This window comes from Folsomia candida, unplaced genomic scaffold (assembly GCF_002217175.1).
Source record: "Folsomia candida strain VU population unplaced genomic scaffold, ASM221717v1 Fcan01_Sc007, whole genome shotgun sequence".
NCBI classification, from domain to species: domain Eukaryota; kingdom Metazoa; phylum Arthropoda; class Collembola; order Entomobryomorpha; family Isotomidae; genus Folsomia; species Folsomia candida.
The window spans coordinates 4426606-4448130 of NW_019091199.1; the positions used below are offsets into that span (position 1 = coordinate 4426606).

Below are 21525 nucleotides of genomic sequence, written 5' to 3' on the forward strand. Positions count from 1 at the left end.
CTGGCGAATGCGGCGGAGAAAGGACGAGATAGAAAGGCTTGGGGAGCACAGTGGTGGAAATTTTGATCCGATCTGACCAGTGCAGGATTTATTTGGAAAGAGAGAAAGCCCTACGTAATCCATGTGTTAGCCCCTCTAAGCCGGATAGAGGTATGACTCTGGGAAGCATGGGAGTATTTAGCGGAGGTCTGAAAAGGGAATAATCTGAGACTTAGCATTTCTGCATCACTCCCAAATTTTCAAATCCAGCTTCAGGGCTTGGCTGGTGAAAGTACGTGGAAGGAAATTCTTGGAGATTGTATCTCAAATCTTGCTGCTCCACTGCTGCTGCTTTATTTTATGGCGTGGTCATTCCTCCACCAACTGCTCGGGGGACTATTCACAGCAAGCAGAGAGCTATACATAGTACCGCACTCGAGGGTGATATCACCCAAATCACCATCCACCTACCATGTAATTATCGGCATGAACTGGTGTGCACCTTTCCCTCTTTGACTTCACCCACTTCCCGTATTTATTCACTATTTACGCCACTTTACCCTTTTCGGCCAGGATTTATGGGTTGAGGCGCAGTCCACGGCAGCCCTAAAACTAAAACATTTAGCACTCTCCCTCAATGGAGGCAATTTCCTCAACCCCAAGACAAAGTAAAATGATGCAACTCTGTCTCACTTTCTTCTCCTTCATCTGCCCTCCTACTTACTTTCCACCCAAATATGGACGAGGTACGAGAGAGATAGACAGACGAGAAAGAGAGACAGATGCGCCGCACAGATTTAACGAGTCATCATCACGACGTGCTGTAAAGGGGACGAAAGTGGGTAAAAATGAAGAAAGTTGATGACTACGGTTATGGCGGTGATGATCCGAGATGGGTGGAGCAGTGGTACCCACCACCTCGCAGTGTTTACTCCTCGTAGTTCAACGGGATGGGTTTGTTATACCGACGCTAACTTCCACCCATCATTATTTACGGTGAGAACGTAACCAACTTCTCATCATTACTCCATCGACAGCCGCAACCAAGTGATGCAATCAACATAATCATAACAATGTCAGTCGTCCGTCCTTGCGAAACGAGGGCCAGGAGTTTATTCCGTGTTAATTTGTATTTCAGAAGAAGGCAACGTCTGCTCCAAACACCGATGTCCCGTTGGAGCCGTGTGTTCCGAGCGGGGTGGGATTGCGGTGTGTGACTGCCCTTCATGTCCCTCCGACTACGACCCGGTCTGTGGCAGCAATGGCGTTTCGTACCAAAACCCGTGTCGCTTGCAGCATGAAGCCTGCACCTCCAACCAGTCCATTCGTGTCATCTACAACGGACTTTGCAGTAAGTGGCGACGATGTATGCATTGCAAAATGTAAACCAAAAACACAACAACTTACAAACTTTCACGACCCATTTACAAACCGAGTCGCTCTGTTTCTTTCACACGGTTGGAGAATCAGTCAATTAATCTAAGCGGCGCATTCAGGGGGAAATTATCCACTACAGATACCATGAAAAGCTTGTATACCGCGCCGTCGCCCAAAATGACTTAGGGCTTCTTTATTTCTGTCCAAGTCGTGTCGTGCCTTCTTCTCGATGTGTTGTTGTCCTTCGTGAAAGTGATTTTGCTTACTCATTTGCAGATCTTATTCGTGATTTTAGCGATGGTGATGGTAAGCAATAAAACCAACAAAAGATTAAACCCAACAGCCGCGCACTTCATCTCGTTGCAATAATCTCCTTTCCGAGCCACCAACAAATATTTAGTTGCGATTAGTGTCAAATCTTTGCACTGCTCAATGTTTCTTCGCCGCTTGTCTAAAACTGCTTGTTTCGATCTGTTGATAACTTTTGTTTACAAGAAAAAGAGGGAGAAACTCACCATCATGTCAACCACAAACTCTGGTCTCATCATTACCACACCATGAGTCACATAGAATGGCCACACTCGCATATACTTTCACTTCACACCACCACGATTCGATATCGACCTTGTACTCACTCCTCCGTCTGATTCTTGGTTGTGTATTTCAGACGGATGCGACCAGACCCAGTGCGACTTTTACTCTGTTTGTGAGACGGATCTGTCCGGAGGAGCGAAATGTGTGTGTCCGCAAAACTGTACGCAGTCGACGGTAAGTGACTTCCTGGATGGGGAAAGGAAATAATAATGGCAACAATGATGCGAGTACGAGACACATGCACGGAATAATTATGGCCCACTTTGTACTCACTCGTGTAGCAGGCTGTCCCTAAACAACCAGGAACAGCATCAGTGTGCGGCACGGATGGAAAGTTGTACGAGAACGAGTGCATCATGCGACAAGAGGCGTGTCTCCAACAAAAGTTCATTGTCGTCGCCTCTCGAGGCTTTTGTGGTACGAATTATTACTAATTTCCTATAATTTCACTTCGTTTACCAATAAATCGTTTCATCCCATCGTGCAGATTTATGCGAAAATGTGCAATGCAAATTTGGAGCAAGGTGCGAAAAAGGGTTTTGCGTTTGTCCAACCGAATGCCCACTGTCTCGCGATCCTGTTTGCGGATCCGATTTTCTGACCTACACGAACGAGTGCGAACTTCAGAAGGCAGCGTGTCGACTGGGCCACTCGCTCACGGTCCACTTTTACGGGGAATGCGTGGAAGGACTTGTGCCTCACCGGGCGGCTGGCGGCACCCCCACGCAACCCCCACCACCAGCGAGTAAGTCTTCCCACTCCCAGTTTGGCATGGTTCGAGTGCCACGTGGGGCTGGAGGAATGCCAAGTAGAGACACATTTATCACTTTTCGCCTACTTTCCCAGGCTCCATTTTCAATAAATGTTTGTTCGTGGTGCGACCACGAGCAGTTTGTGTAATGAATTTGTCCCATATCAATCCAGAATTATAGTCACACTTCTCTTGTGTGATGACGCCATTTATTACTTCCTGCTAAATGCCATGTTTCGCTGCGGGGAGTCCCATTTTCAGCACTTTTATAGCGACACGAACCCCACTTTTCCCCATTTCTCCCGTGAGGAAGTGCATCGTGACTTTATATCTCATGCGGACGAGGTGACGATGTCATCTAATTCTGCTTGCGATGAAATAGATGGGCTCAACAAGGGACGGACATGGCAGCAACAGCCACAGAACGGGTTGAACAATGAGGGGCGTCCCACTCTGCTCAATAGCAACGGCGGGGGTGTGGTCGTCCTCATGGGCCCTGCGTCCTCTAAGCTGTGCGATTCCATTCATTGCGAGCACGGATCCGTGTGCGAGATTGGGGGTGACAGTTATCCACGATGCACGTGCCAGGTAAATATTTGATAAGCATCAAGAGAGAAAGTTCCCCATTTTCAGTATTGTCTAATTGCGTATGTCTTGTTGCTCCTCAGTTCAACTGCACCTTCGCACCAGGGTCTCCCATTTGCGCATCTGACCTCAAACTATATCCCACCGATTGTGAAATGAGACGCGAGGCTTGTCATCGCCAAACCGAGTTGAGACCGCGGCCCATGGAGTTGTGCGAGGGTATGAGTTAGTTGCCTATATTTTCCGTTATTCCGTCTCCATTGAAATATGTCTTACTAGAACTGGAAGTGAGGCCCTGTAATGGAGAGGACCCCTTGAAAAATGGTGAAGGGGTCGAGCTCAACTGTGGATCCGGACCTTATCGAAACAACTGCCCTGCTGGAAGCTTTTGTCATCGAGGACAGAATTTTGCAAAATGTTGCAAAAAAGGTACATAAAACTTTGAGTTATCGGTTAATGCAGTAAATATTTATGTGCTCTTGTGGATTTTTTTGCAGAGGAAAAATCGACCACCACTGCGAAACCTCAAAACAATGGAGGACTCATTTTAAGCAGCTCCTCCGGATGCGATGACAGTGTTTTTGGTTGTTGTCCAGATGGGAAGACTGCAGCGTTGGGTGAAAACAATGGTGGTTGTCCGTCCATGTGCTTGTGCAATAAGTTGGGCTCCATTAGAGAAACTTGCGACCCCGACACGAAGGAGTGCGACTGCAGACCAGGCGTTGGCGGTACCAAGTGCGACCGTTGTCTTCCCGGATATTGGGGGCTCGCTCGTAGGCAGGCCGACGTTCAGCAAGGGTGCAGGGGTACGCATAAAAATACAAATGGGGAAAAGTGGAGCAATAATTAAGCATTTGTTAATTCTCGCTGGTTAATTTGTAGCGTGCGGATGTTCGAGATTTGGATCTGTACGAGAAGATTGCGAGCAGATGACGGGGCGATGTGTCGTAAGTCATTATTTTCACTCTGCATCCTAATCCGGTTGATCTTCTTGACCTTGTGCAATTATCGGGAGAAATATTAGTCTCAAAGCAAGCAGAAGTTGCGTGTCTCTCGCTGGCTGCACTTTTTTCTCGATAAAAATGGAGAAAGTTGTTGAGCAAAGGAGAGACGAGTCTTGTTTTCGTGTAACCAACCAGAAACCGGAACCTACCACCACTACCATGGAGCGATGGTGGTGGTGGTGGTAGTAATAAACGTTGCTGGTGGTCATAACCGCGATTTTTGTGGGTAGTTTGCGAGTGGGTGATGGGCAGTGATAATTTACTTTGTTGCAGTGCAAAGCCTCGGTTCTTGGTCACAAATGCGACTCTTGTGTGGAAGGCGAGTTCCTGTCTCCATACGGATGCACCACTGGTAAGCAGTCGGACACATTCTTCTTCATTCTTAACCCATTCCCCAATAACGGGATCAACTCCAATAATATTCTTCCACGGGATCTCATAATATGATGGCAGGCAATAATCATAATGTTCATATTCAGCCCACCACCCGACCACCACTGACTATCACTGCCACCAACCAACCCTCCCTCCCACCGTCCTCCCGTATTTCTTATTGCTCTCACCATCCACAAGGAAGGATGAGACGCTCAAAGTTTACTTTCACTCAGGCTCGCCTCACTGGAAGCAATCCCAGCTAAGCAACTGCTGCTCCTGAGATTGTTTCCTTTCCTCCGCCGGTGCTCTCACTTGTTCCGTCGTGAAATCTCACACCAAAATTTCCATTTAAAAGTGAAGACTCTCTAATTCCGCAAATGTACGAGGCCAGATGAGAGCTACCATCGTTTACAATAATTGTGCAAAATTCGATGACAACTTTGTCTCATTTTTCCGAGATATTGCAAACTCTTGGTGTTCGCAGAAGGTCTTTGAGAGAAAAAGTAATATCATAATGGGGAATATCCCGTGGATGTGGTGAGTTTGGTTGGCAGTGGTGCGAGTGGATGGCTCGGTGGATTTGTGGAGATTGTCCAGCTCAGGGCGATTTTCGGGTCTTTGATTTTTGATTTGATCTCGGATGGATTCCTCTCATCTTGAGGGCAATAATCCAATCAGATTTCCTCCACCAAACCTTTCCTCTTCCCACCTTCGCCTCCTTCCCAGTGACCACCCTCCCTCCTTTATTCATTCATAAATTGTGTCCACGTTTGTTCAACCAAACGCACGCCGAGCAGAATCATGTGTGCGTTCCACCACCCGCACCAAATATTTGTTGACCTGGCTCCCACTCCTTTTTCAATTCCAACTTGGAACACAAATTGATGAATCAGCAGAAGAAGGGAAAAAACTTTTAAAATGATTTGAACCACCAACAGCTCATAATAACCTTCGAAAAAGTAGAGAACCCGTGCGGCTAGAATCATTACCGTTATTTTTTACGTTACCTCAAACAAAGTATGACTGCATGTTGCTCGGGTTGGTCATCCCCATTTCCATTGTTATTCAAGTTTAAAGGAGTTGATTGAATTTGACTATGCAGACCCCACGAATCTTGGTCGGAATTGTGACGAGGTGGTGTGCACTTATGGAGCGGAGTGTGAGCAGGATGGTGACCGGTAAGCATTAAATCGACAGCCGTTGTAAATACGTGGGGATAACTTATCTTATTTGTCCAGTGCGGGCTGCATGTGCAACATTGTTTGTTCCGATATGTCTGAAAATGAGGTAAATTATAAGCCTTTAGACGGGTGGTGGCTCCAGTTTTATGCCGGGTTATAATATTTATTTTCGAAATACGCGTGTGAAAGCAGGAAGTTTGCGGAAGTGATGGGTTTACCTACGAATCCGAATGTCTCGTCCGGTTGCAGTCTTGCAGGGATCAGAAACCAATCTGGGTCGTGCACAAGGGTCCCTGTCCTGATTCAAGTAAGCAAGATTTTTTTGCATAAACATAAGTTGTGCCAAATACATTTTTTAAATAATGGTCCATGTCCGTCTCCAGGCGAGTCAGACGGGACGGAGAGTCCGATACGACGTTGGACTGGGATGAACTATTTCACGGAGCCGGGCGATGACGGGATCAGAGATGGATTCGGTTCCGGAATGAAGTCCACGCGACATCTCCCCCAATCGAAGCAGGACAATTTCTACAAAAACTTTTACAACCATAGATCACCCACCTCGGCCACTGTCCAGGTTGGTCAAATTCTCCCTCAGCCAGCCCATACATAAGTCATCTGACGGCTGTCTCAAAACGCACGTTGACAACTAAATGTTCATTTCCATTAGGTGCGAAGCTACCTGGGGGATTCTTGCGGGGGGTCTTCGGAATGCATCGCAGCTCACAGCGTGTGGTCAGTAGATTCAGATTTTTGGTTTACTTCTTCCGCCCCGAGGTAGAGAATGATAAATAAATAAATATTGCAGTCTCGGAGGATGGTGCATTTGCAGGGAAGGTTACTACGAGGACCCAGAGAGGATCCAGTGCAAACCGATTCGTAAGTGCATAGTTTTCAAAAACCGTGGAAAGAAGAGAGGAAATTTTCTGAATTTACAATTTCTCGCAGATTCTCATCTTTCCGGGACAATTAGTTGTTCCAAAGGCGCAACCATGTGTGAGCCTGAGGCATCGTGTTTCGACCACCGGAACGGGTCGTATTCCTGTGTTTGTCCCCTTGGGCGATCTCTTCCCGAGGACAACTGCGAACACAAAGGTGCGTATAATGTCCTCACTTTCTTACTCTGTCGTGGAGGGGATGGCGATATGCGCAATAACTTATTGGTTGCAATAAAGGACAATTTTTTCTCTGTTATTTTTTAATTAAATGTTCCATTTTTCTTCCCACGAGCAGACTACCCGTCCCCATTGTTATATTCTCGATCAACAATAAAATTGGGAAAATTGGCTGGCTACCACAAATTGAGCTTGGAAATCGAGGTCGTCCCCTTCCTCAACTTTTCTCATGGAATTCTCGTCTTCTCCTCACAACATGCCAACGGATCTGGAGACTTCTTCTCTCTCGCTTTAATTGATGGGTATTTTTTACTCTTTCTTCTTGTCCAACGACGACTACGACATGTGCGGATCTCTATCTACGCATCAGACCCAGGGATGTAACGGCCCCTTAATGTTTGTTGTTTGCAGTTATGTCGAGTTCCGTTACGACTTGGGCGATGGTCCTGCGATCCTCAGATCTTCTAGCCGACTTATTTCTGGCTCAAATTATCATATCATGGCCAAAAGTGAGTTCCTCGTTGATTTGTCGCCCACTCTTTTTCGCTTCAAACTGTCAATTTTGAAAAATGTGATTGTAAAAGGATGACACGGATTATTGAATTGGGTGCAGGGTACAATCGAGACGGGTTGCTGCGAGTGGAGGGGGAAGACGACATCAAGGGAACGAGTCCTGGATCCATGAAGTCACTAAATCTCGACCACGGGGGCTACCTCGGATTTACTCCCCTCAACTCCACAAAGTACGAGAAGCCATAATAATTTTATTCATCGCGTGTGGTGTCATTACACGCGTCTTGTGTGCATTATTTCCAGAATTTGGGAAACCGTCGGAACCTCGGAAGGATTTGTGGGTTGCATTCATCGCCTAAAAGTTGGCCGTCGTCCCATCGAGTTTGAAGACAAGGACCCACTCGTCAACTCATTCCATAAAGTGTCACAATGTCCTCTGATAAGTCGTAGTGGGCGTCTCACCACCACTCCCATTTATGTCCCAGCAGGAGCAGGCGGCGAGGAGGACGAGGAGGAGCAGGCCGGAGATGAGATAACGGGCAAAAGCCGACACAAATCCTACAAAAATCGGAATCACATCGAAGACAATTCGGATAATGGTTTTGCCATCTCTAATTCCGTGGCGGCGAACGGGGAAGAAAACTTTCCCAAGAAGAATCCCTGTTCTGCCACCAAAAACCCGTGTCTTAACAACGGCTTGTGTTGGACCAATCGGGCCGGCCAGCAGTCTTTCGGTGTCGCTGCGAGCTACAAATGCGTGTGTCAACCGGACTACTCGGGTAAGAAGGGGACGGAGTAGTAGCCAGGCAATTAAATTAAATGAGGGACGTTTACTTGACTTTATGGCTCAGATTATTGCTTCGTGATGAGCAATTTGTGGTTAGGACGGAGATGGGACAAACTGATAGTTCATTTTTTCTTGCTTTTCTTCCAGGCGTTCATTGTGAGACAAAGACAAACGTGATAAAGGAGACTGGGGCAATGTTGGACTTTCGTGGCTTTAGCTTCTTGGAACTACCCAAGATAGAGAACGGAGCAGGTCGCACTGTGAACATTGAGGTCTGGATTAAAGTGCGGTCACCCAATGGACTGATCCTCTACAACGGGCAGGAATTTGGCAAGGCCGACTTTGTCACGTTGCTCGTCTCAAATGGACACATCCAGTTTTTGTACGATTTGGGATCTGGCACAGCTAACCTCACGTAAGTCCACGGCACCATTTTGGTTGGTCTCTAATTTGGATTGAGCATATTGTTTTTTGCTGATCTTTAATCGCTTTTTAGATCCAACGAACCAATCTCTCTCAACAAGTGGCACTGGATCGTGGCTTCGCGAGAAGGTCGCGACGGGCGACTGCAAGTGGATGGAGGTAATAAGATATTAGAAATTACAGAATTTACAATTCGTTACATAAGAAAATTCAGAAACTTAAATTTAATGTTTGCATGATTTAGGTCCCGTCCAGTCGGTGCGGTCCCCTCCAACACTTTCCGAGCTAAATCTTGAGCTTCCATTATTCGTAGGAGGAATGAGGTGAATATCACAGGTTAAAAACTAATTGATCGACTTGTGTCTTATAATAAGTGTGTTCCTGCAGTGATATGAACATGGTACATCGTGACTTGGGAGTCTTGCACCCATTCGACGGAGTCCTGCAGTACATCCGGGTGAACGGGGAAACCTATCACAAGGAGATTTCTGTTGCGTTGAAGGACAGAATTATCCATCGGTACGAAGGTCCCCCTTGTGGGTCGAGTGTGTCAAAACCCTGCACCAACGGTGGTACCTGCTTCCCTAGGTAATTATATTGGTCGTATATTAAATTTTTGACCTCGAGCCGAGCATAGTACATGCAAGATTTTTTATTATTTTTATCAGGCTGGACTCGTTCGTCTGCTTGTGTCCAGCTCAGTATGGTGGAAAGTTTTGTGAGAATCGGAACGAAGTACCGGGTCCGGTTCGCTTCGATGGAGAAAATTATCTAAAATTCCCCAGGAAAATCCCAAAGCAGTAAGTCATTCATAATTTATAATATTGCGACATACTTAAATATGTCTTATGGATGTTTGTACATGCATATTTATGCTAATCATGAATTTAACCACTTCTATTTCTTGCTGCTCTACCATAATTTCTTGGTTTCTCGGAATTCTTTCTTTGTGGATCTAATTAACTAAACAGCGAGTCTTTCAACTTCTCAGACTACGACGACTTTTACAATGACAACTTTGACTCTCAACTGGACGAATTATTCGGAGAATGGAGTGAGGACGAGGTAGATGCGACGACCGACAATCCAAATCCAGCTGTGGAGGAAGCAGGCGAAGAAGACTTGTCCGATCTGGACTTTGTGGACGACAATGAAGAGTTTGTTCCCCTCGTGGAGCACGATGATGATTTAGATGTAGAAAGGTGGCCATTACTCTTTAATGCTTTTAACCTCATCATTAATACATTCATAGATAATCTACTGTTACGCGCATTGCTTGAGAATAATATGCTACGAATTTGGGGCCTGTTAAAATTCGTGTAAAAATGTATGCAGGGTGAAAGCACAACGACGAAATAGGATCGAGTTGGTCTTCCGTACGACGGAGGAGAAATCTGGCGTTGTGCTGTGGACGGGGAGGAATCCGAAGGGGGATGAGATGCGGAAAGGATATTTGGGTGTGTTTCTCGTAAACGGGTATCCCGAACTAAGGTAAATGCGCAATTAGCCTTAAATCAGAAATGCATGGAAATAAACCCAAATCTCTCATAGGGTTGATCTTGGTGCCAAAAATAAGAAACCTGTCATCATCAGATCCAAGGTATGACCACATTACATAATTTTAACTTAATATGTGAACAAGAGTCCGAATAATTCTCGATTTTTATTATTTGCAGGTGAAAGTTACTGACGGTCGATGGCATCAGGTGCTAATTGCACGTCGACGGCGATTGATTGTTCTCCAAGTTGATGGCTCGATTCCTCAACGTGCTACCTCGCCCCCTGGAAGCAATGTCTTGATCTCTGATGGGAGATTTTGGATTGGTAAGCACAAAATAATAATTTATCATCTTCTGACCAGCATTATGGCTTTCCGAACGTCTTAATTTACCCCTTTTTGTGTTTTTGCGTTTGCAGGGGGAGTGGCAGGATCAGTATTGGTAAGACTCGATAGCATAACGTCTCGTTAAAATATTTTACCCCATTTTGTGACATGGCATTGAGGCTAATTTGATATGCATATTGTTATCTATTTCACGTGTATTTACAGCCTGGAGATATCCCGGCCGACTACCATCAAGGTGCATACATTCATAATTGTATCGATTGTGACCTACCCAGCTATCTAGCTAAATTCACATGGAATCTATAATTTGCACATTTTTTGCAGGTTTTGTGGGTTGTGTGGACCTGGTTCGGGTGGAGAAACGAAGACTGCCATTATCCAAAATCGCCTACGCCAACGGAATCCCATTTTGCGAAGACGACGAGTAACTGGTTATAATGTAAGCGCTGTGATAATAATGCCAAATTATGTGCTCCGTTAATTGTCATATTGCTATTAAAGAACATTATCCTTTCCTGAAATTGCAGAGTACAACCGTCCCACTCGGCATTGCAAGAGTGAATCAAAACAATAACTATGTATCTCCTCTTACATATTAAATAAGTACATACGAGGTGTCTAAAGTTCTAGCTTAGGTCGACTTAAGGAAACGTAGTTTACAAGAAAAAAATGTACGGGATAAAAAAAAATATTTATAAAACCGTTAGTAAAAAAAAACATGTTAATATTTAAAAATAATAATTATACTTCATGTCGTGCTGTCATCGTGAAACAATTTTCTTTATACTTTTACAACAGAGTTAATTAGCATTAGTTTCGACTCTAGCAGCCAAGGCAGAGGAGACGATGTGTATCAAAGCAATTAATTTTTAGACGTTGACTAAACTGGTGACATATATTTATAGCAAACATACATACATATTTACTCATAATAGGTTAAATAATTTGCTAATCATGTTGAAGTACGTACTGATATTTATCTTGTAATAAGCTGCTATTAAGCATCTTCCAACCATTATTTTAATTGCGTAACATGAATTTTCCAAAGTTAAGATAAAGGTTGTCTAGTCTAAAAGAGTGCAGAATTTAATAATAACCTCGCAATACTCGGGCACCCTTAGCATTTTTATGATAGACTCACAGTAGCAATTTATTAGCAGATATCAAGCCTGCGTTGTTATTAGCATGCACGCACCCAAGTAAATGTGTATTATTAAATGATAGTCTCACATGGTATAATCACACACGTGGATTTTTGTAAATTATATCAACTGCTGACAAAGTACTCATCATCAAAAAGTGCAGGGTATCGTAGGCTCCACCTCAACACCCTAATCATCAGTTCGTCGAAATATGTATGCATGTACTGGGTCAGAATTTTTCTACTTGATGGAAAGCACACAGACTATTAATATACACGTAGCTACTGATATCAGTTTTTAATAAAATAAGCGTTGAGTTTGTAGACTTAACAAAAAAGATGAATAAATGTTGAAAATATAATCATTAAATTGTGTACGATGAATAAAGAATACATTTCGTATGAAAATTTGTGCTAGTTATTTTACTAATCCAAATGTTTTGTAAGGGTGTCGTCATGTTGCTTCTTTATGTTTATCCCCGTTGACATCACCTTGAAAGAGAGAAAGAGCATAATTAATCACAATGATGCTTAATTTTACTGTGTATAATTACTTTGATCAAGTTTTATATGCCTTAAGGTTTAAGTTTCTTTTAAAACTTGAGGTGTTGCTGCATTCATAATCGGTAATCATAACGGAAAACAGAACGATATTATAAATCGACACAACGATGTCCACTAAATTTTCAATATTTTGGAGGATCTCCGCTCGGGTTGTTTCATACGGCCTTTAATGGGTTGGCCTTTAAGGGTCCCAAACCAGGTTAAGAAGACCACGAGATCCAAGCGTTACCTAGATACAAGTCAAGTAATCACGATGATGCTCATTTCCATACGTGCCTTGGCAGGTTGTACAAAAATGTTTATGCACCCTGGTGCTTTGGGCAGTATTAATTAATTATCATCATTGAAACATTATGTCCCGAGACAATCATCGCTAATAAAACTACCACAGTTCCACATACGCCAAAGCATACTTTGATGAACAACAATGGCGGATTCTTGTCAACGCGTAATTCTTCCGAGGTCTTTGGATCCATGTGACCCCTGCCAAATCTTAAAACGAAGCGAGCACTGTTCCGGAAGTGGGAAAAGTTTTCGCCACGAACCGGAATTTCTGGTGAGATACGCACCACCATCACCGTATCCTCCAAAAGTTGTACTGCCATCCAACACAGGTGGATATCGACCAAATGATAATGCAGAGAATCAAAAACAGGCTGAAGATGTCTGCAAAATTCCGGGTGAATATCATGAGCATAAAAAGATTATAAATACACACGTATTTTATTTTTTCGAATTGCGAATTAATTCCTCCAAATTCAGGCGAGTTTGACTCCAGACTATGCCTGCAAACGATCGAGCAAATCCTGAAGGGTCCCGAGCTGCAGTGGGAGGAGATGGGCGAGGACGTTCTCACCATTTGGAGCATTTACCTCCGCTCCTCTCCAACCGGCTTGACCCTTTCCGACGTCGACCTCATGTCCCACATTCTTATGCAAATTGCCATCAACTACCCCTCCCTCTCGTACGCCAACGAATTCCTCGCCCTCATCCACGCACAGCTGGCCTCAGGTCTCCGCATCAAGCGAACGAGCGACATCGCCGACTTTAAACGGTTGGCTTATGCCTTCACAATCATTGGTTTGTAATCCACGCATTTTTTTACATTTCAATGCAATTTAAGAAATGTGCAACACGATTTTTACAGGCGAAGCAGTCTGCGCAGGAGATCCGTCGGCTCAAGCCAAAATCTTAGACATTCTCTCCCTTTGGTTGGACATCGTCGCTGGTCGAAAAAGATGCGAGCGGAGGAGAGTTTGTAGGCGAAGTTGTGGCGACGTGCGAGAAATGACGCGTCCCCTTCCAGCAGCCATGTTCATTCAGTCACTGGAGCTCAGCCGCCTGCCCCGACTGCTCGGAAACTTTGTGAAAGATGGGGCGTACACGAGTGCTTATTGTAACTTTCTCCACGTTCTTCGACGCTGTTGTGACTGCTCCGATCTCATCCGTTCGTTACTCGAAAACTAAATTGTTTATGATTTATTTGAACAAGGAGAGACTGACTTGAGTAAAACGTAATTTTAGGCAGCCGATTGTTGAAGAAACCTCTTCTGGATCCGTTGCTACTAAAATTGTGCTTGCCAGACCCAGGGAATCGAATTCTCAGTCGCACCGTGGACTTTATTCATTCTCTGTTTGGAAGGCAGATAGCAGACGTCGTTGTTGAGGTCGTCGACACTCCGAGTCCTCACGAAGGAACTTTCCAGTGCGTCCTCTTATTAAAAAATTTTGCAACCTGGTGGAACTCCGGACATTTAAGCACAACGTTTTTACTGATTTCTTAGAGTTTTGCTGACACGATTGTTCCTTCAACTAACCGAGTTTTCTTCCCAAAACGAGCTGCACATGAGGAATGACACGGCGTTCCTCGTTTGTCTATTGGCCACCAAAATCCCATCCCTTAGGAGAAATTTTGGGCGATATTCTCAGGCGATGGGAGCAATCGTGTCGTCCAACATTTTTGGAGTGGGCGGAGGCCTGCAGATTCCATATTTGGTGGACTCTACCCTCCAAGATGTCGAGTTTTTCACCTTTCTCGTGTGGATGCTGGATCTTGTCCTCACTTCCGGATCATCTCTCCACGTACTATTTAAGAAATTAATTACGCACGTCAAAACTTTCTCCACTTTCACATGGCACTACAATCTTATGGCTGTTTAGATAATTGAGGAGTACCAACTGGTCCCATCCTTCATTGCCGTCCTGATGGGTGTAAGTATTGTGCTTTATTCATCAAAACAAAGTATCGTAAACATATATAACGAGTTTAAGTAATTGTGCTAAATTCAAATTTTCAGCCCTCCAAGCTGATCGACGCCATGAGCAAAGCCACGTCCATCGAGGTGTTGGAGTCCGTCGTGTGGTCCGCTCTCATCACGATTGCGCAAAAGTCTCCGAAAGCATTCCTCGTCAAAGAAGGGGTCCCAGCGTAAGGCGACCATATCATTTTTCCATGTAGAGAAAACCCACCACTCTGCAATGTATGTATACCTCTTGTCGGGCTATAGGATGATGGAATACCTGAAAGTATTCAACGAGCTTGGGAGCTGCAACAGTCCTCGATTGGTCTCCATGTTCATCCATCTTTTTCGTACGCTGCTGTCCCACGGGGCAGACTCTGCACCGGAGGAGACGCTCCACTTTTTCTACGAGCGAGAAGCCATGGCCGTCTTCGTGGACACGATCATCCGACTCACCACGAAAAACTGTTCTGACGCCGAGGAGCCCATGTTGTCGAACACGCTTCTCTGCTGTGCCGGCCTGGGTCAGTTTGGGATGCAGGAGAAGGAGGACTTTCTCAATAGCAATGGCGTTCGTGTCCTGACCCGACTTGTCCGCCAGTTGCTCTACCATCCGGCCAACGAGAGGCACATGGACCCCGTGTGAGTCCAGTTTGACGCTTGTTGTCCATTAATATGAGCTATTCATTAATTAGCTTTCTTAATTTTACGCAGCCTGCACATTGCAATTGGTGAATGTGTCTTGAAATGCATCGCAGATTCGCCAAGTTGTCTGGAAACGTTTTTGGGTCACGAAGGCCTCCTGAGAATGCTGGACTTGTTGGAAGTGAGACTGACAAGTGGAACGCAATTTATTGGTCATATTGAAATTATGCTGAATGATCGATATCTAGATTGGAGCAGGCCCACCCTCGAGCTTGCACCTTCTGAACTGCGTCCTCGAGTTGTGCGAGTACCCGCGCTGCATGGACCAGCTCCTCGTCTGGAGCAGGCGACAACGGAACCTCAGCCAGCGTTTCGTCTTTGGCGACGGACTTCGCCTGTCCGAGTCATGCTTGCCTAATGCCATCAAGCCCAGAATGGGGGAGACGATGCGGGACATGGTGACCGACAATGACAACAACCTCTCCGCCCTCCTCTGCCAACTTTGGAGGGAAGAAGAACGGCGACTGGGAGTTTTAAGAGACTCGGATGGTTGCATTTCCTGTGAGTTTTCTTTTACTTACTTAATTAATTTTAATTTTACATCCGACCCGCTTTATTCTTGTTATTACATCGTACAAGGTATAAAAATAATGCATTTCATGGTCTGGAATAGAAGGACAGGGACAAAAATGTATGTAGAAATTAGTTGTTTAGAGGGGGGAGATAATGTGGTGGTGCTACATGTTATGGCATCAAAGAAACTGAATATTGCTGCTGCTACTCCCTTCCACTGCTGCTTATAGAGTTGAATATCGGTACTGGCGGTGTCCAAAATATCCTTGCGAATGTCGTGCATGACGAGCAAACTCGGGAGCTCCGTACTGCGTAGATTGTTGCTGACGTTGTGGGGCGGGTGCGTTGTATTGTTGAGGGGCTTGTTGGGGAGCAGGGGCGTGGTATTGTTGTGGGGCTGGTGAACCGTAGCTGGACTGAGGTGTGGGGGCATTGTATTGTTGTGGAGCCTGCTGTGGGGCTGGAGCGTTGTATTGTTGGGGAGCTGGAGCGCTGTATTGTTGTTGTTGTTGTGGGGCCGGAGCGCTGTATTGTTGGGGAGCTGGTGAACCATAGCTGGATTGGGGGGCGGGTGCGTTGTATTGTTGTGGAGCCTGTTGTGGGGCTGGAGCATTATATTGTTGTGGAGCAGGAGCATTGTACTGCTGGGGAGCCTGCTGGGGAGCTGGGGCATTATATTGTTGTGGAGCTTCTTGTGGGGCAGGGGCGTTGTACCCCCCTTGACTTCCCTGGTCCTTATTTCCCCCCTTGTAACGGATGAAGTAGACTTCGGGTTTGCTGGGTTGGGTTGGAGCAGGAGTGGCGAAGTTGATGCCCCAGCAAATTCTGGCTTTTTGAGAAGTACGTAAACCAAGGTTTTGGTTTCGGGTGCAGGTGGGAGCTGAATTTCTTCGTCGCCTCCGGGAGAAGCGGATGGGGCCTTGATGAACAAGATTTTGTAGTGCTTTTCTGGCGCAGGTGCTGGTTTCTTGGGTCGCTGGGCACGGAATTCAGGCTCCTCGTCTGGCGCAACGTGGACGTAAACGTGCTTGTGGATCTTACCTCCTTCTTGTGGGGCTTGTTCTTCTGGGGCGTTGTATTGTTGAGGGGCTGGAGCATGGTGCTGTTGGGGGGCTGGTGACCCATAGCTCGATTGTGGGGCGGGGGCAGGGGCACTGTATTGTTGGGGGGCCTGTTGTGGGGCAGGAGCACTGTATTGTTGCTGCTGTTGTGGAGCACCATACTGCGACTGAGGTGCGGACGCTTGTCGAAAAACGGGTTGCGCCGCCGCGGGTGCGCCGTAGCTTTGTGAGGGTGGTTCGGCATAGGCAACGAGTCCTAATGCCAGCACCCACACAGCTACCTGAAAAATTCAAAATTTGACTCGGCGAACTTAAAAAAAATCATAACTTATTTATTAACTCTGTCCTTTTCCTTACCAAATTTATTCTGACCATGATTCCGTTCAACTATTGAGATTTGGAAAAATCCGACTTAAAAGATTCCCGTGTGTTCACCACTACTGATCCGAATAATAAATCCGCACAGAAATGATTGACCAAGAGCTGTGACGATGAACTGATGCGAATCTCTCTTCCACGGGGGCCTTTTATCCTCAAATTCCTCAGTCCACCACGGTGAAGCTGGTCCTAAGCATTCATTCAACTTTGTAACACGGCACGTTTATTCGATACGTTCAGCTTGCAAATCTACCTCCAACAACGACTCATAGAAAAGTCAGCTTCAAGTTTAGAAGTGAAGACGCGTATGCTTGCCACTCTTGGTATTTATTTATTACGTGGTGGCGAGGATTAAGTTCACTTTCATTCGTCTGCTGCAGCACGTTATTAAATATTGGAAGGGTTTTCTTCAGTCTTTCTTTGCCTTGATGCCTGTCAAACAAAGTCATGCAGGCCATGATACAGTTTTCGATTTATTAGCCATCCTCCATCCCCAGAGTTTCATACGGCTTTTGGGCCACTCTTTCAGACTTGTTGCGTAACAAGAGTATTTTCGGTTTGTGCGACCTTTCGCTATACACGAGTAAATATTTGCAGTTGGGATTATTTGGATTACAAAATGTGGCGAGTATGAAGTGGCAAAAATCATTTTAAATGCTGTATTTAGACATGTGTACACAGGTTTCAAGTGTAATTGGAAAAATAAAATGCATTGACCGTCTCGACTCCCATCACGCACACTTCGTCTTCATCATCACCACTTTGGATTATGCCACTCGAAAAAATGCTTGTAAAAGACTGACACACATGGAGCATTTAGTTGCAATAATCAGACACAATGGCTGACAAATACATAAACTGTGTTGTACTCCAAAATGTTGGCTTGTGCAACATTAAACTGATCGTGGTATCACACCCAATCGTTTACTAATCCGGAATAAAATGCATTAATATGGTCGTTCCTCCGGCGTTGCAGTTTTGCATGCATGCATAATAATGACGATGATGATGCATTCAATAATTAGCTAATGAGGCCATTAATCTTTTACGATACGGTATTTTACCAACTTTGTATACAATGCTTCATCACTTGCAATTACCTGCCTAATCCTTTGCACAACGTGTTCGGTACCCAGAATTTTTCAAAGGATTGAGTGAGAGATAGTGTCAGGCAATTTTTAAAAATGGCTCTTTTTGCACAATTCTTTTATGGATTTTCCATCCATCAATATTATTATTTTGGAATGGTCAGCAGTCAGCAGCAAAAAAGTAGCGCACGCAGTGAGGAAAGAAGTGCATCATTATTATCCGTTCTTGGTTGGCTGGTGGGTCGACTAATTAACCCATCTCGTCAAGTTTACCTGTTAATGACACCGTTTAAATGGGATGATGATGATGATTATGATGTAATGATGATATTGAGTATCATTTCATGAACAGCTTCTTTCACGCTGTTGTTTAGCTGCACAAGTAATCAGGGGATTAGAAAAAATGAAAGAATATCCACGACGCGTGTGCACTATCGTCGTCCGTCTCCTCTCATTCTCGTCGACAACGTTTCAAAGAATCGCATTACTGAATCGACACTAATTTTATTTTTTTTGTATTCAGTTCAGTCAGTATTCTGCAATTGCGAAATATCATTTTGCCGTTTTGTTCGACACCTCGTCACAAAATTCTATGTGATGTCGCTTACTCACTTATTTGGCAATTCCATCAAGGTGAGCCCCCAACATTGAAACTTGTCATTCAATCAGACGACTATCTGCATGGTTTTATTTATTAAAATATATTTTTCAAATGAATGGTTTCCTTAATTGCATCAAAAATCTGATGACTGTGACATGCATCGCGCGATAGTGACAAATTCAGAGAAGTTTATGTAAGCTATTCAATCTGCACTTTTCTTGATAATTTCATCCTTTACGAAGATGCAGTTGGGGTTGACACGCTGCTGCTAAATATGTACGTCGACTTCTTTCTTTCCTTTCTTTGGCCCACCTCCACCACTGAAAACACCACCACTTTCATTAAAAATAGCATTGTTTTCCAATTAAACTCGCATGATTTGCAAAAAATTGCAATATTATTAATTAACATGATACACTATGTATACCACTGCCCGAAGCCACTGCTGCTTCTGTTTTGTTTCAATTGCATTTGAGCGTGATTCTCTTTTTGAAATCCTGCCTGGCCTAAAATAGTGGTCATCATCATCATTCAAATTTTTTATCTGCATGATATTATTATCGCACTTTGGAGGAGACTTGGATTGGTGGTAAATAGTTGATAATGATGAGACGAAGATGACGACGGAGAGGAGGCGGCTCATTCTGCGAGATGCACCTATTTTCACGTGAGATATGAAAAGTGAGAGTGCTGACTTATTATTATATAACTCTGCGATTTGTCTGATTTGATTATTCTCTTGTCGGAAATGTTAAAAGGAGAAATATGGAATATCATTCAGTGATTAATAATAAAATGGTGATGAAAAGGACGTGCTTTTTTAATCGGTTTGTTTCTCTAGTCCAAATGGGTCACTAGTGTGTAGATATTATTCGCTTCAAAGAGCTTTTGCCGACTCATCTAATCGCAAGTGGATCAATCTCTCGTCATCTCTCTGTTATTGCTAATCAGGTGTCAAATACCAATCGGGACATTGTGAGATGTGTGTTCACATCGTTTCATTCGTGAATTAAATAGAACCTCTGGAACCTCTGCGTCGCTATTTTTGTAAACTATTATGCAAATATGTTGGTCTATGTACGTACGTGCAGGGCTGCTTTTGACTTGGATGTCGTGTAAGTAGTTGGTTGTTGGTAAATATTTGGACGATTTTCTCCAAATATGGGACTATATTATTCTTATTCTTGCATTTCTTAGTTCATCATCGTGATCATCCCCTGTCCATTTTGGTTCTTAGTTTCATTGCATCGCACCAGATATCCATTCAAGTCTCTGAAAGGCTCTGAAAGTCGAAACGTTGTAGAATTTTGTAATAAGATGTACATACCTCGTACGAAAAGAGACACGCTTCAGTCTCGTATTTATTCAGTCAGACCAAGACTACGACATTAGTGTCAATCCCGTCTTATTGATTTGCCAATGATTGATTCAGTTCAGTCTCAACGAGGTGAAACTGCTCCTCTCGACGACGAAGAAAGGACGCTGAGCAAACATATTCAGCTCGTTGTGCACAGTTTCAGGTGGTCACCAACCACCACACACATGTTTATGCAATACGGACAATGTGATGGGTCGGAATGCTAAATGATCTCCAATGCTTATCATTATTATTTTGAACTGAAAATTGCAACCATTATTATTATTTTCTTATTCTTCTTCGTGTTCCTGTGATGCTGCTATTGTGCGCTCTCGTCGCAATTCCTCGTCGAAACATTACATGCATATACAAATTTACGTCGTATGCATGCATACATTCGGCGATGAGTGTGTGTGTATGAAGAATGTAGCAAATGACAAGTTAATTACACTCCTAGTTTGTTGCCTAATTTGTGACCATTGTCTCGTTAATGTAGCCATGTGGTAGCAGGTCTCTTCTCAAAAAGGGATGCATTTTACTCATTGATTGAAACTATAAGACAACAAGATGATGAGCTATCTCCTGCGAAAATATGCATGAGTAAGCAGCCACCTCTTCAGCCACCTACTAAATACTTGGACTTCGTACATGTGTACTATTTTGGTCCCACTTGTAAGTACGTGTAATTCTGCGGTTTGCTCGCTTTGGTTGGTCGGTTGTCAGCAGTGCACAATCCACAAAAGGAATTACTGAGTATTGACTATTCACAAATTTTTGGTGTTTATTGACAGACAATTATTGTTACAGTCCATCTTCAATGCATTTTGAGAGTCGAGATGATGTTGTTACTTTCCTGTGGCTGCACAATGCATTCCAATCTCAAGTTTCCCTTCAATTGTGAAACTTTTCTGTAGTAAATAAGTTTCCATGTGGGATGATTATTGAGTTGAGAAGATTCTCAGAAAAATGGACAAAGCGATTATTATGCAGATGATCTACTAGAGAAAAAAAAGAGTGTATTGATTCTGGGGAAGGTGAGACTTATGCAGATCAGAGACGTCCATTCTAATGATGGGCTCAAGAGAATTAATTGAATTAATTGATGGATGGATTGGATTGCTTTTCGTAATTGAATTACATTGTGGTGTCAAATGTTGGTCAGTTGAGCAAATGTATGAACTGTCGAGTGTGTTAGGTTAAGTTGTATGACCACGACGAGACTGGAGGTCGTTATTCCTTCTCTTGCACCACCACCACGACGGTGATAAGTACACACATGGCGTTTGTTTGGTTTGATGAATTGATCAATAATATTATTCTTGGATCTTTTATTCTTTATTGGCGAGA

The 21525-nt window shown here is 44.1% G+C and overlaps 1 protein-coding gene and 1 pseudogene across 9 annotated transcripts in view; one reads left to right on the plus strand and one right to left on the minus strand.

Annotated features, from left to right (window-relative positions):
* The window catches only part of LOC110852393 (agrin), a 68143-nt gene extending 56064 nt beyond the window's left edge, over window positions 1-12079 (plus strand). For 4 of the 9 annotated variants that reach the window (XM_035853495.1, XM_035853489.1, XM_035853494.1 and 1 more), the window contains 35 exons: window positions 1118-1330; window positions 1633-1662; window positions 2024-2124; window positions 2232-2367; window positions 2438-2695; window positions 3084-3289; window positions 3370-3505; window positions 3566-3715; window positions 3784-4092; window positions 4169-4233; window positions 4564-4642; window positions 5768-5843; window positions 5904-5952; window positions 6036-6153; window positions 6230-6423; window positions 6517-6581; window positions 6655-6725; window positions 6795-6941; window positions 7080-7263; window positions 7373-7470; window positions 7575-7704; window positions 7778-8253; window positions 8409-8676; window positions 8758-8843; window positions 8929-9007; window positions 9072-9272; window positions 9353-9484; window positions 9656-9886; window positions 10020-10175; window positions 10236-10284; window positions 10361-10508; window positions 10602-10624; window positions 10735-10765; window positions 10855-10969; window positions 11058-12079. In XM_035853495.1, the coding sequence (XP_035709388.1) occupies window positions 1118-1330; window positions 1633-1662; window positions 2024-2124; window positions 2232-2367; window positions 2438-2695; window positions 3084-3289; window positions 3370-3505; window positions 3566-3715; window positions 3784-4092; window positions 4169-4233; window positions 4564-4642; window positions 5768-5843; window positions 5904-5952; window positions 6036-6153; window positions 6230-6423; window positions 6517-6581; window positions 6655-6725; window positions 6795-6941; window positions 7080-7263; window positions 7373-7470; window positions 7575-7704; window positions 7778-8253; window positions 8409-8676; window positions 8758-8843; window positions 8929-9007; window positions 9072-9272; window positions 9353-9484; window positions 9656-9886; window positions 10020-10175; window positions 10236-10284; window positions 10361-10508; window positions 10602-10624; window positions 10735-10765; window positions 10855-10958 (4799 nt within the window). In that variant the 3' untranslated portion in view covers window positions 10959-10969; window positions 11058-12079. The remainder of the gene's footprint in view (window positions 1-1117; window positions 1331-1632; window positions 1663-2023; window positions 2125-2231; window positions 2368-2437; window positions 2696-3083; window positions 3290-3369; window positions 3506-3565; window positions 3716-3783; window positions 4093-4168; window positions 4234-4563; window positions 4643-5767; window positions 5844-5903; window positions 5953-6035; window positions 6154-6229; window positions 6424-6516; window positions 6582-6654; window positions 6726-6794; window positions 6942-7079; window positions 7264-7372; window positions 7471-7574; window positions 7705-7777; window positions 8254-8408; window positions 8677-8757; window positions 8844-8928; window positions 9008-9071; window positions 9273-9352; window positions 9485-9655; window positions 9887-10019; window positions 10176-10235; window positions 10285-10360; window positions 10509-10601; window positions 10625-10734; window positions 10766-10854; window positions 10970-11057) is intronic. The other 5 variants (XM_035853491.1, XM_035853492.1, XM_035853490.1 and 2 more) reach the window with 5 other exon arrangements.
* Window positions 12080-15857: 3778 nt separating this feature from the next.
* On the minus strand, window positions 15858-17272 carry LOC110851894 (annotated as a pseudogene).
* Window positions 17273-21525: the final 4253 nt, after the last annotated feature.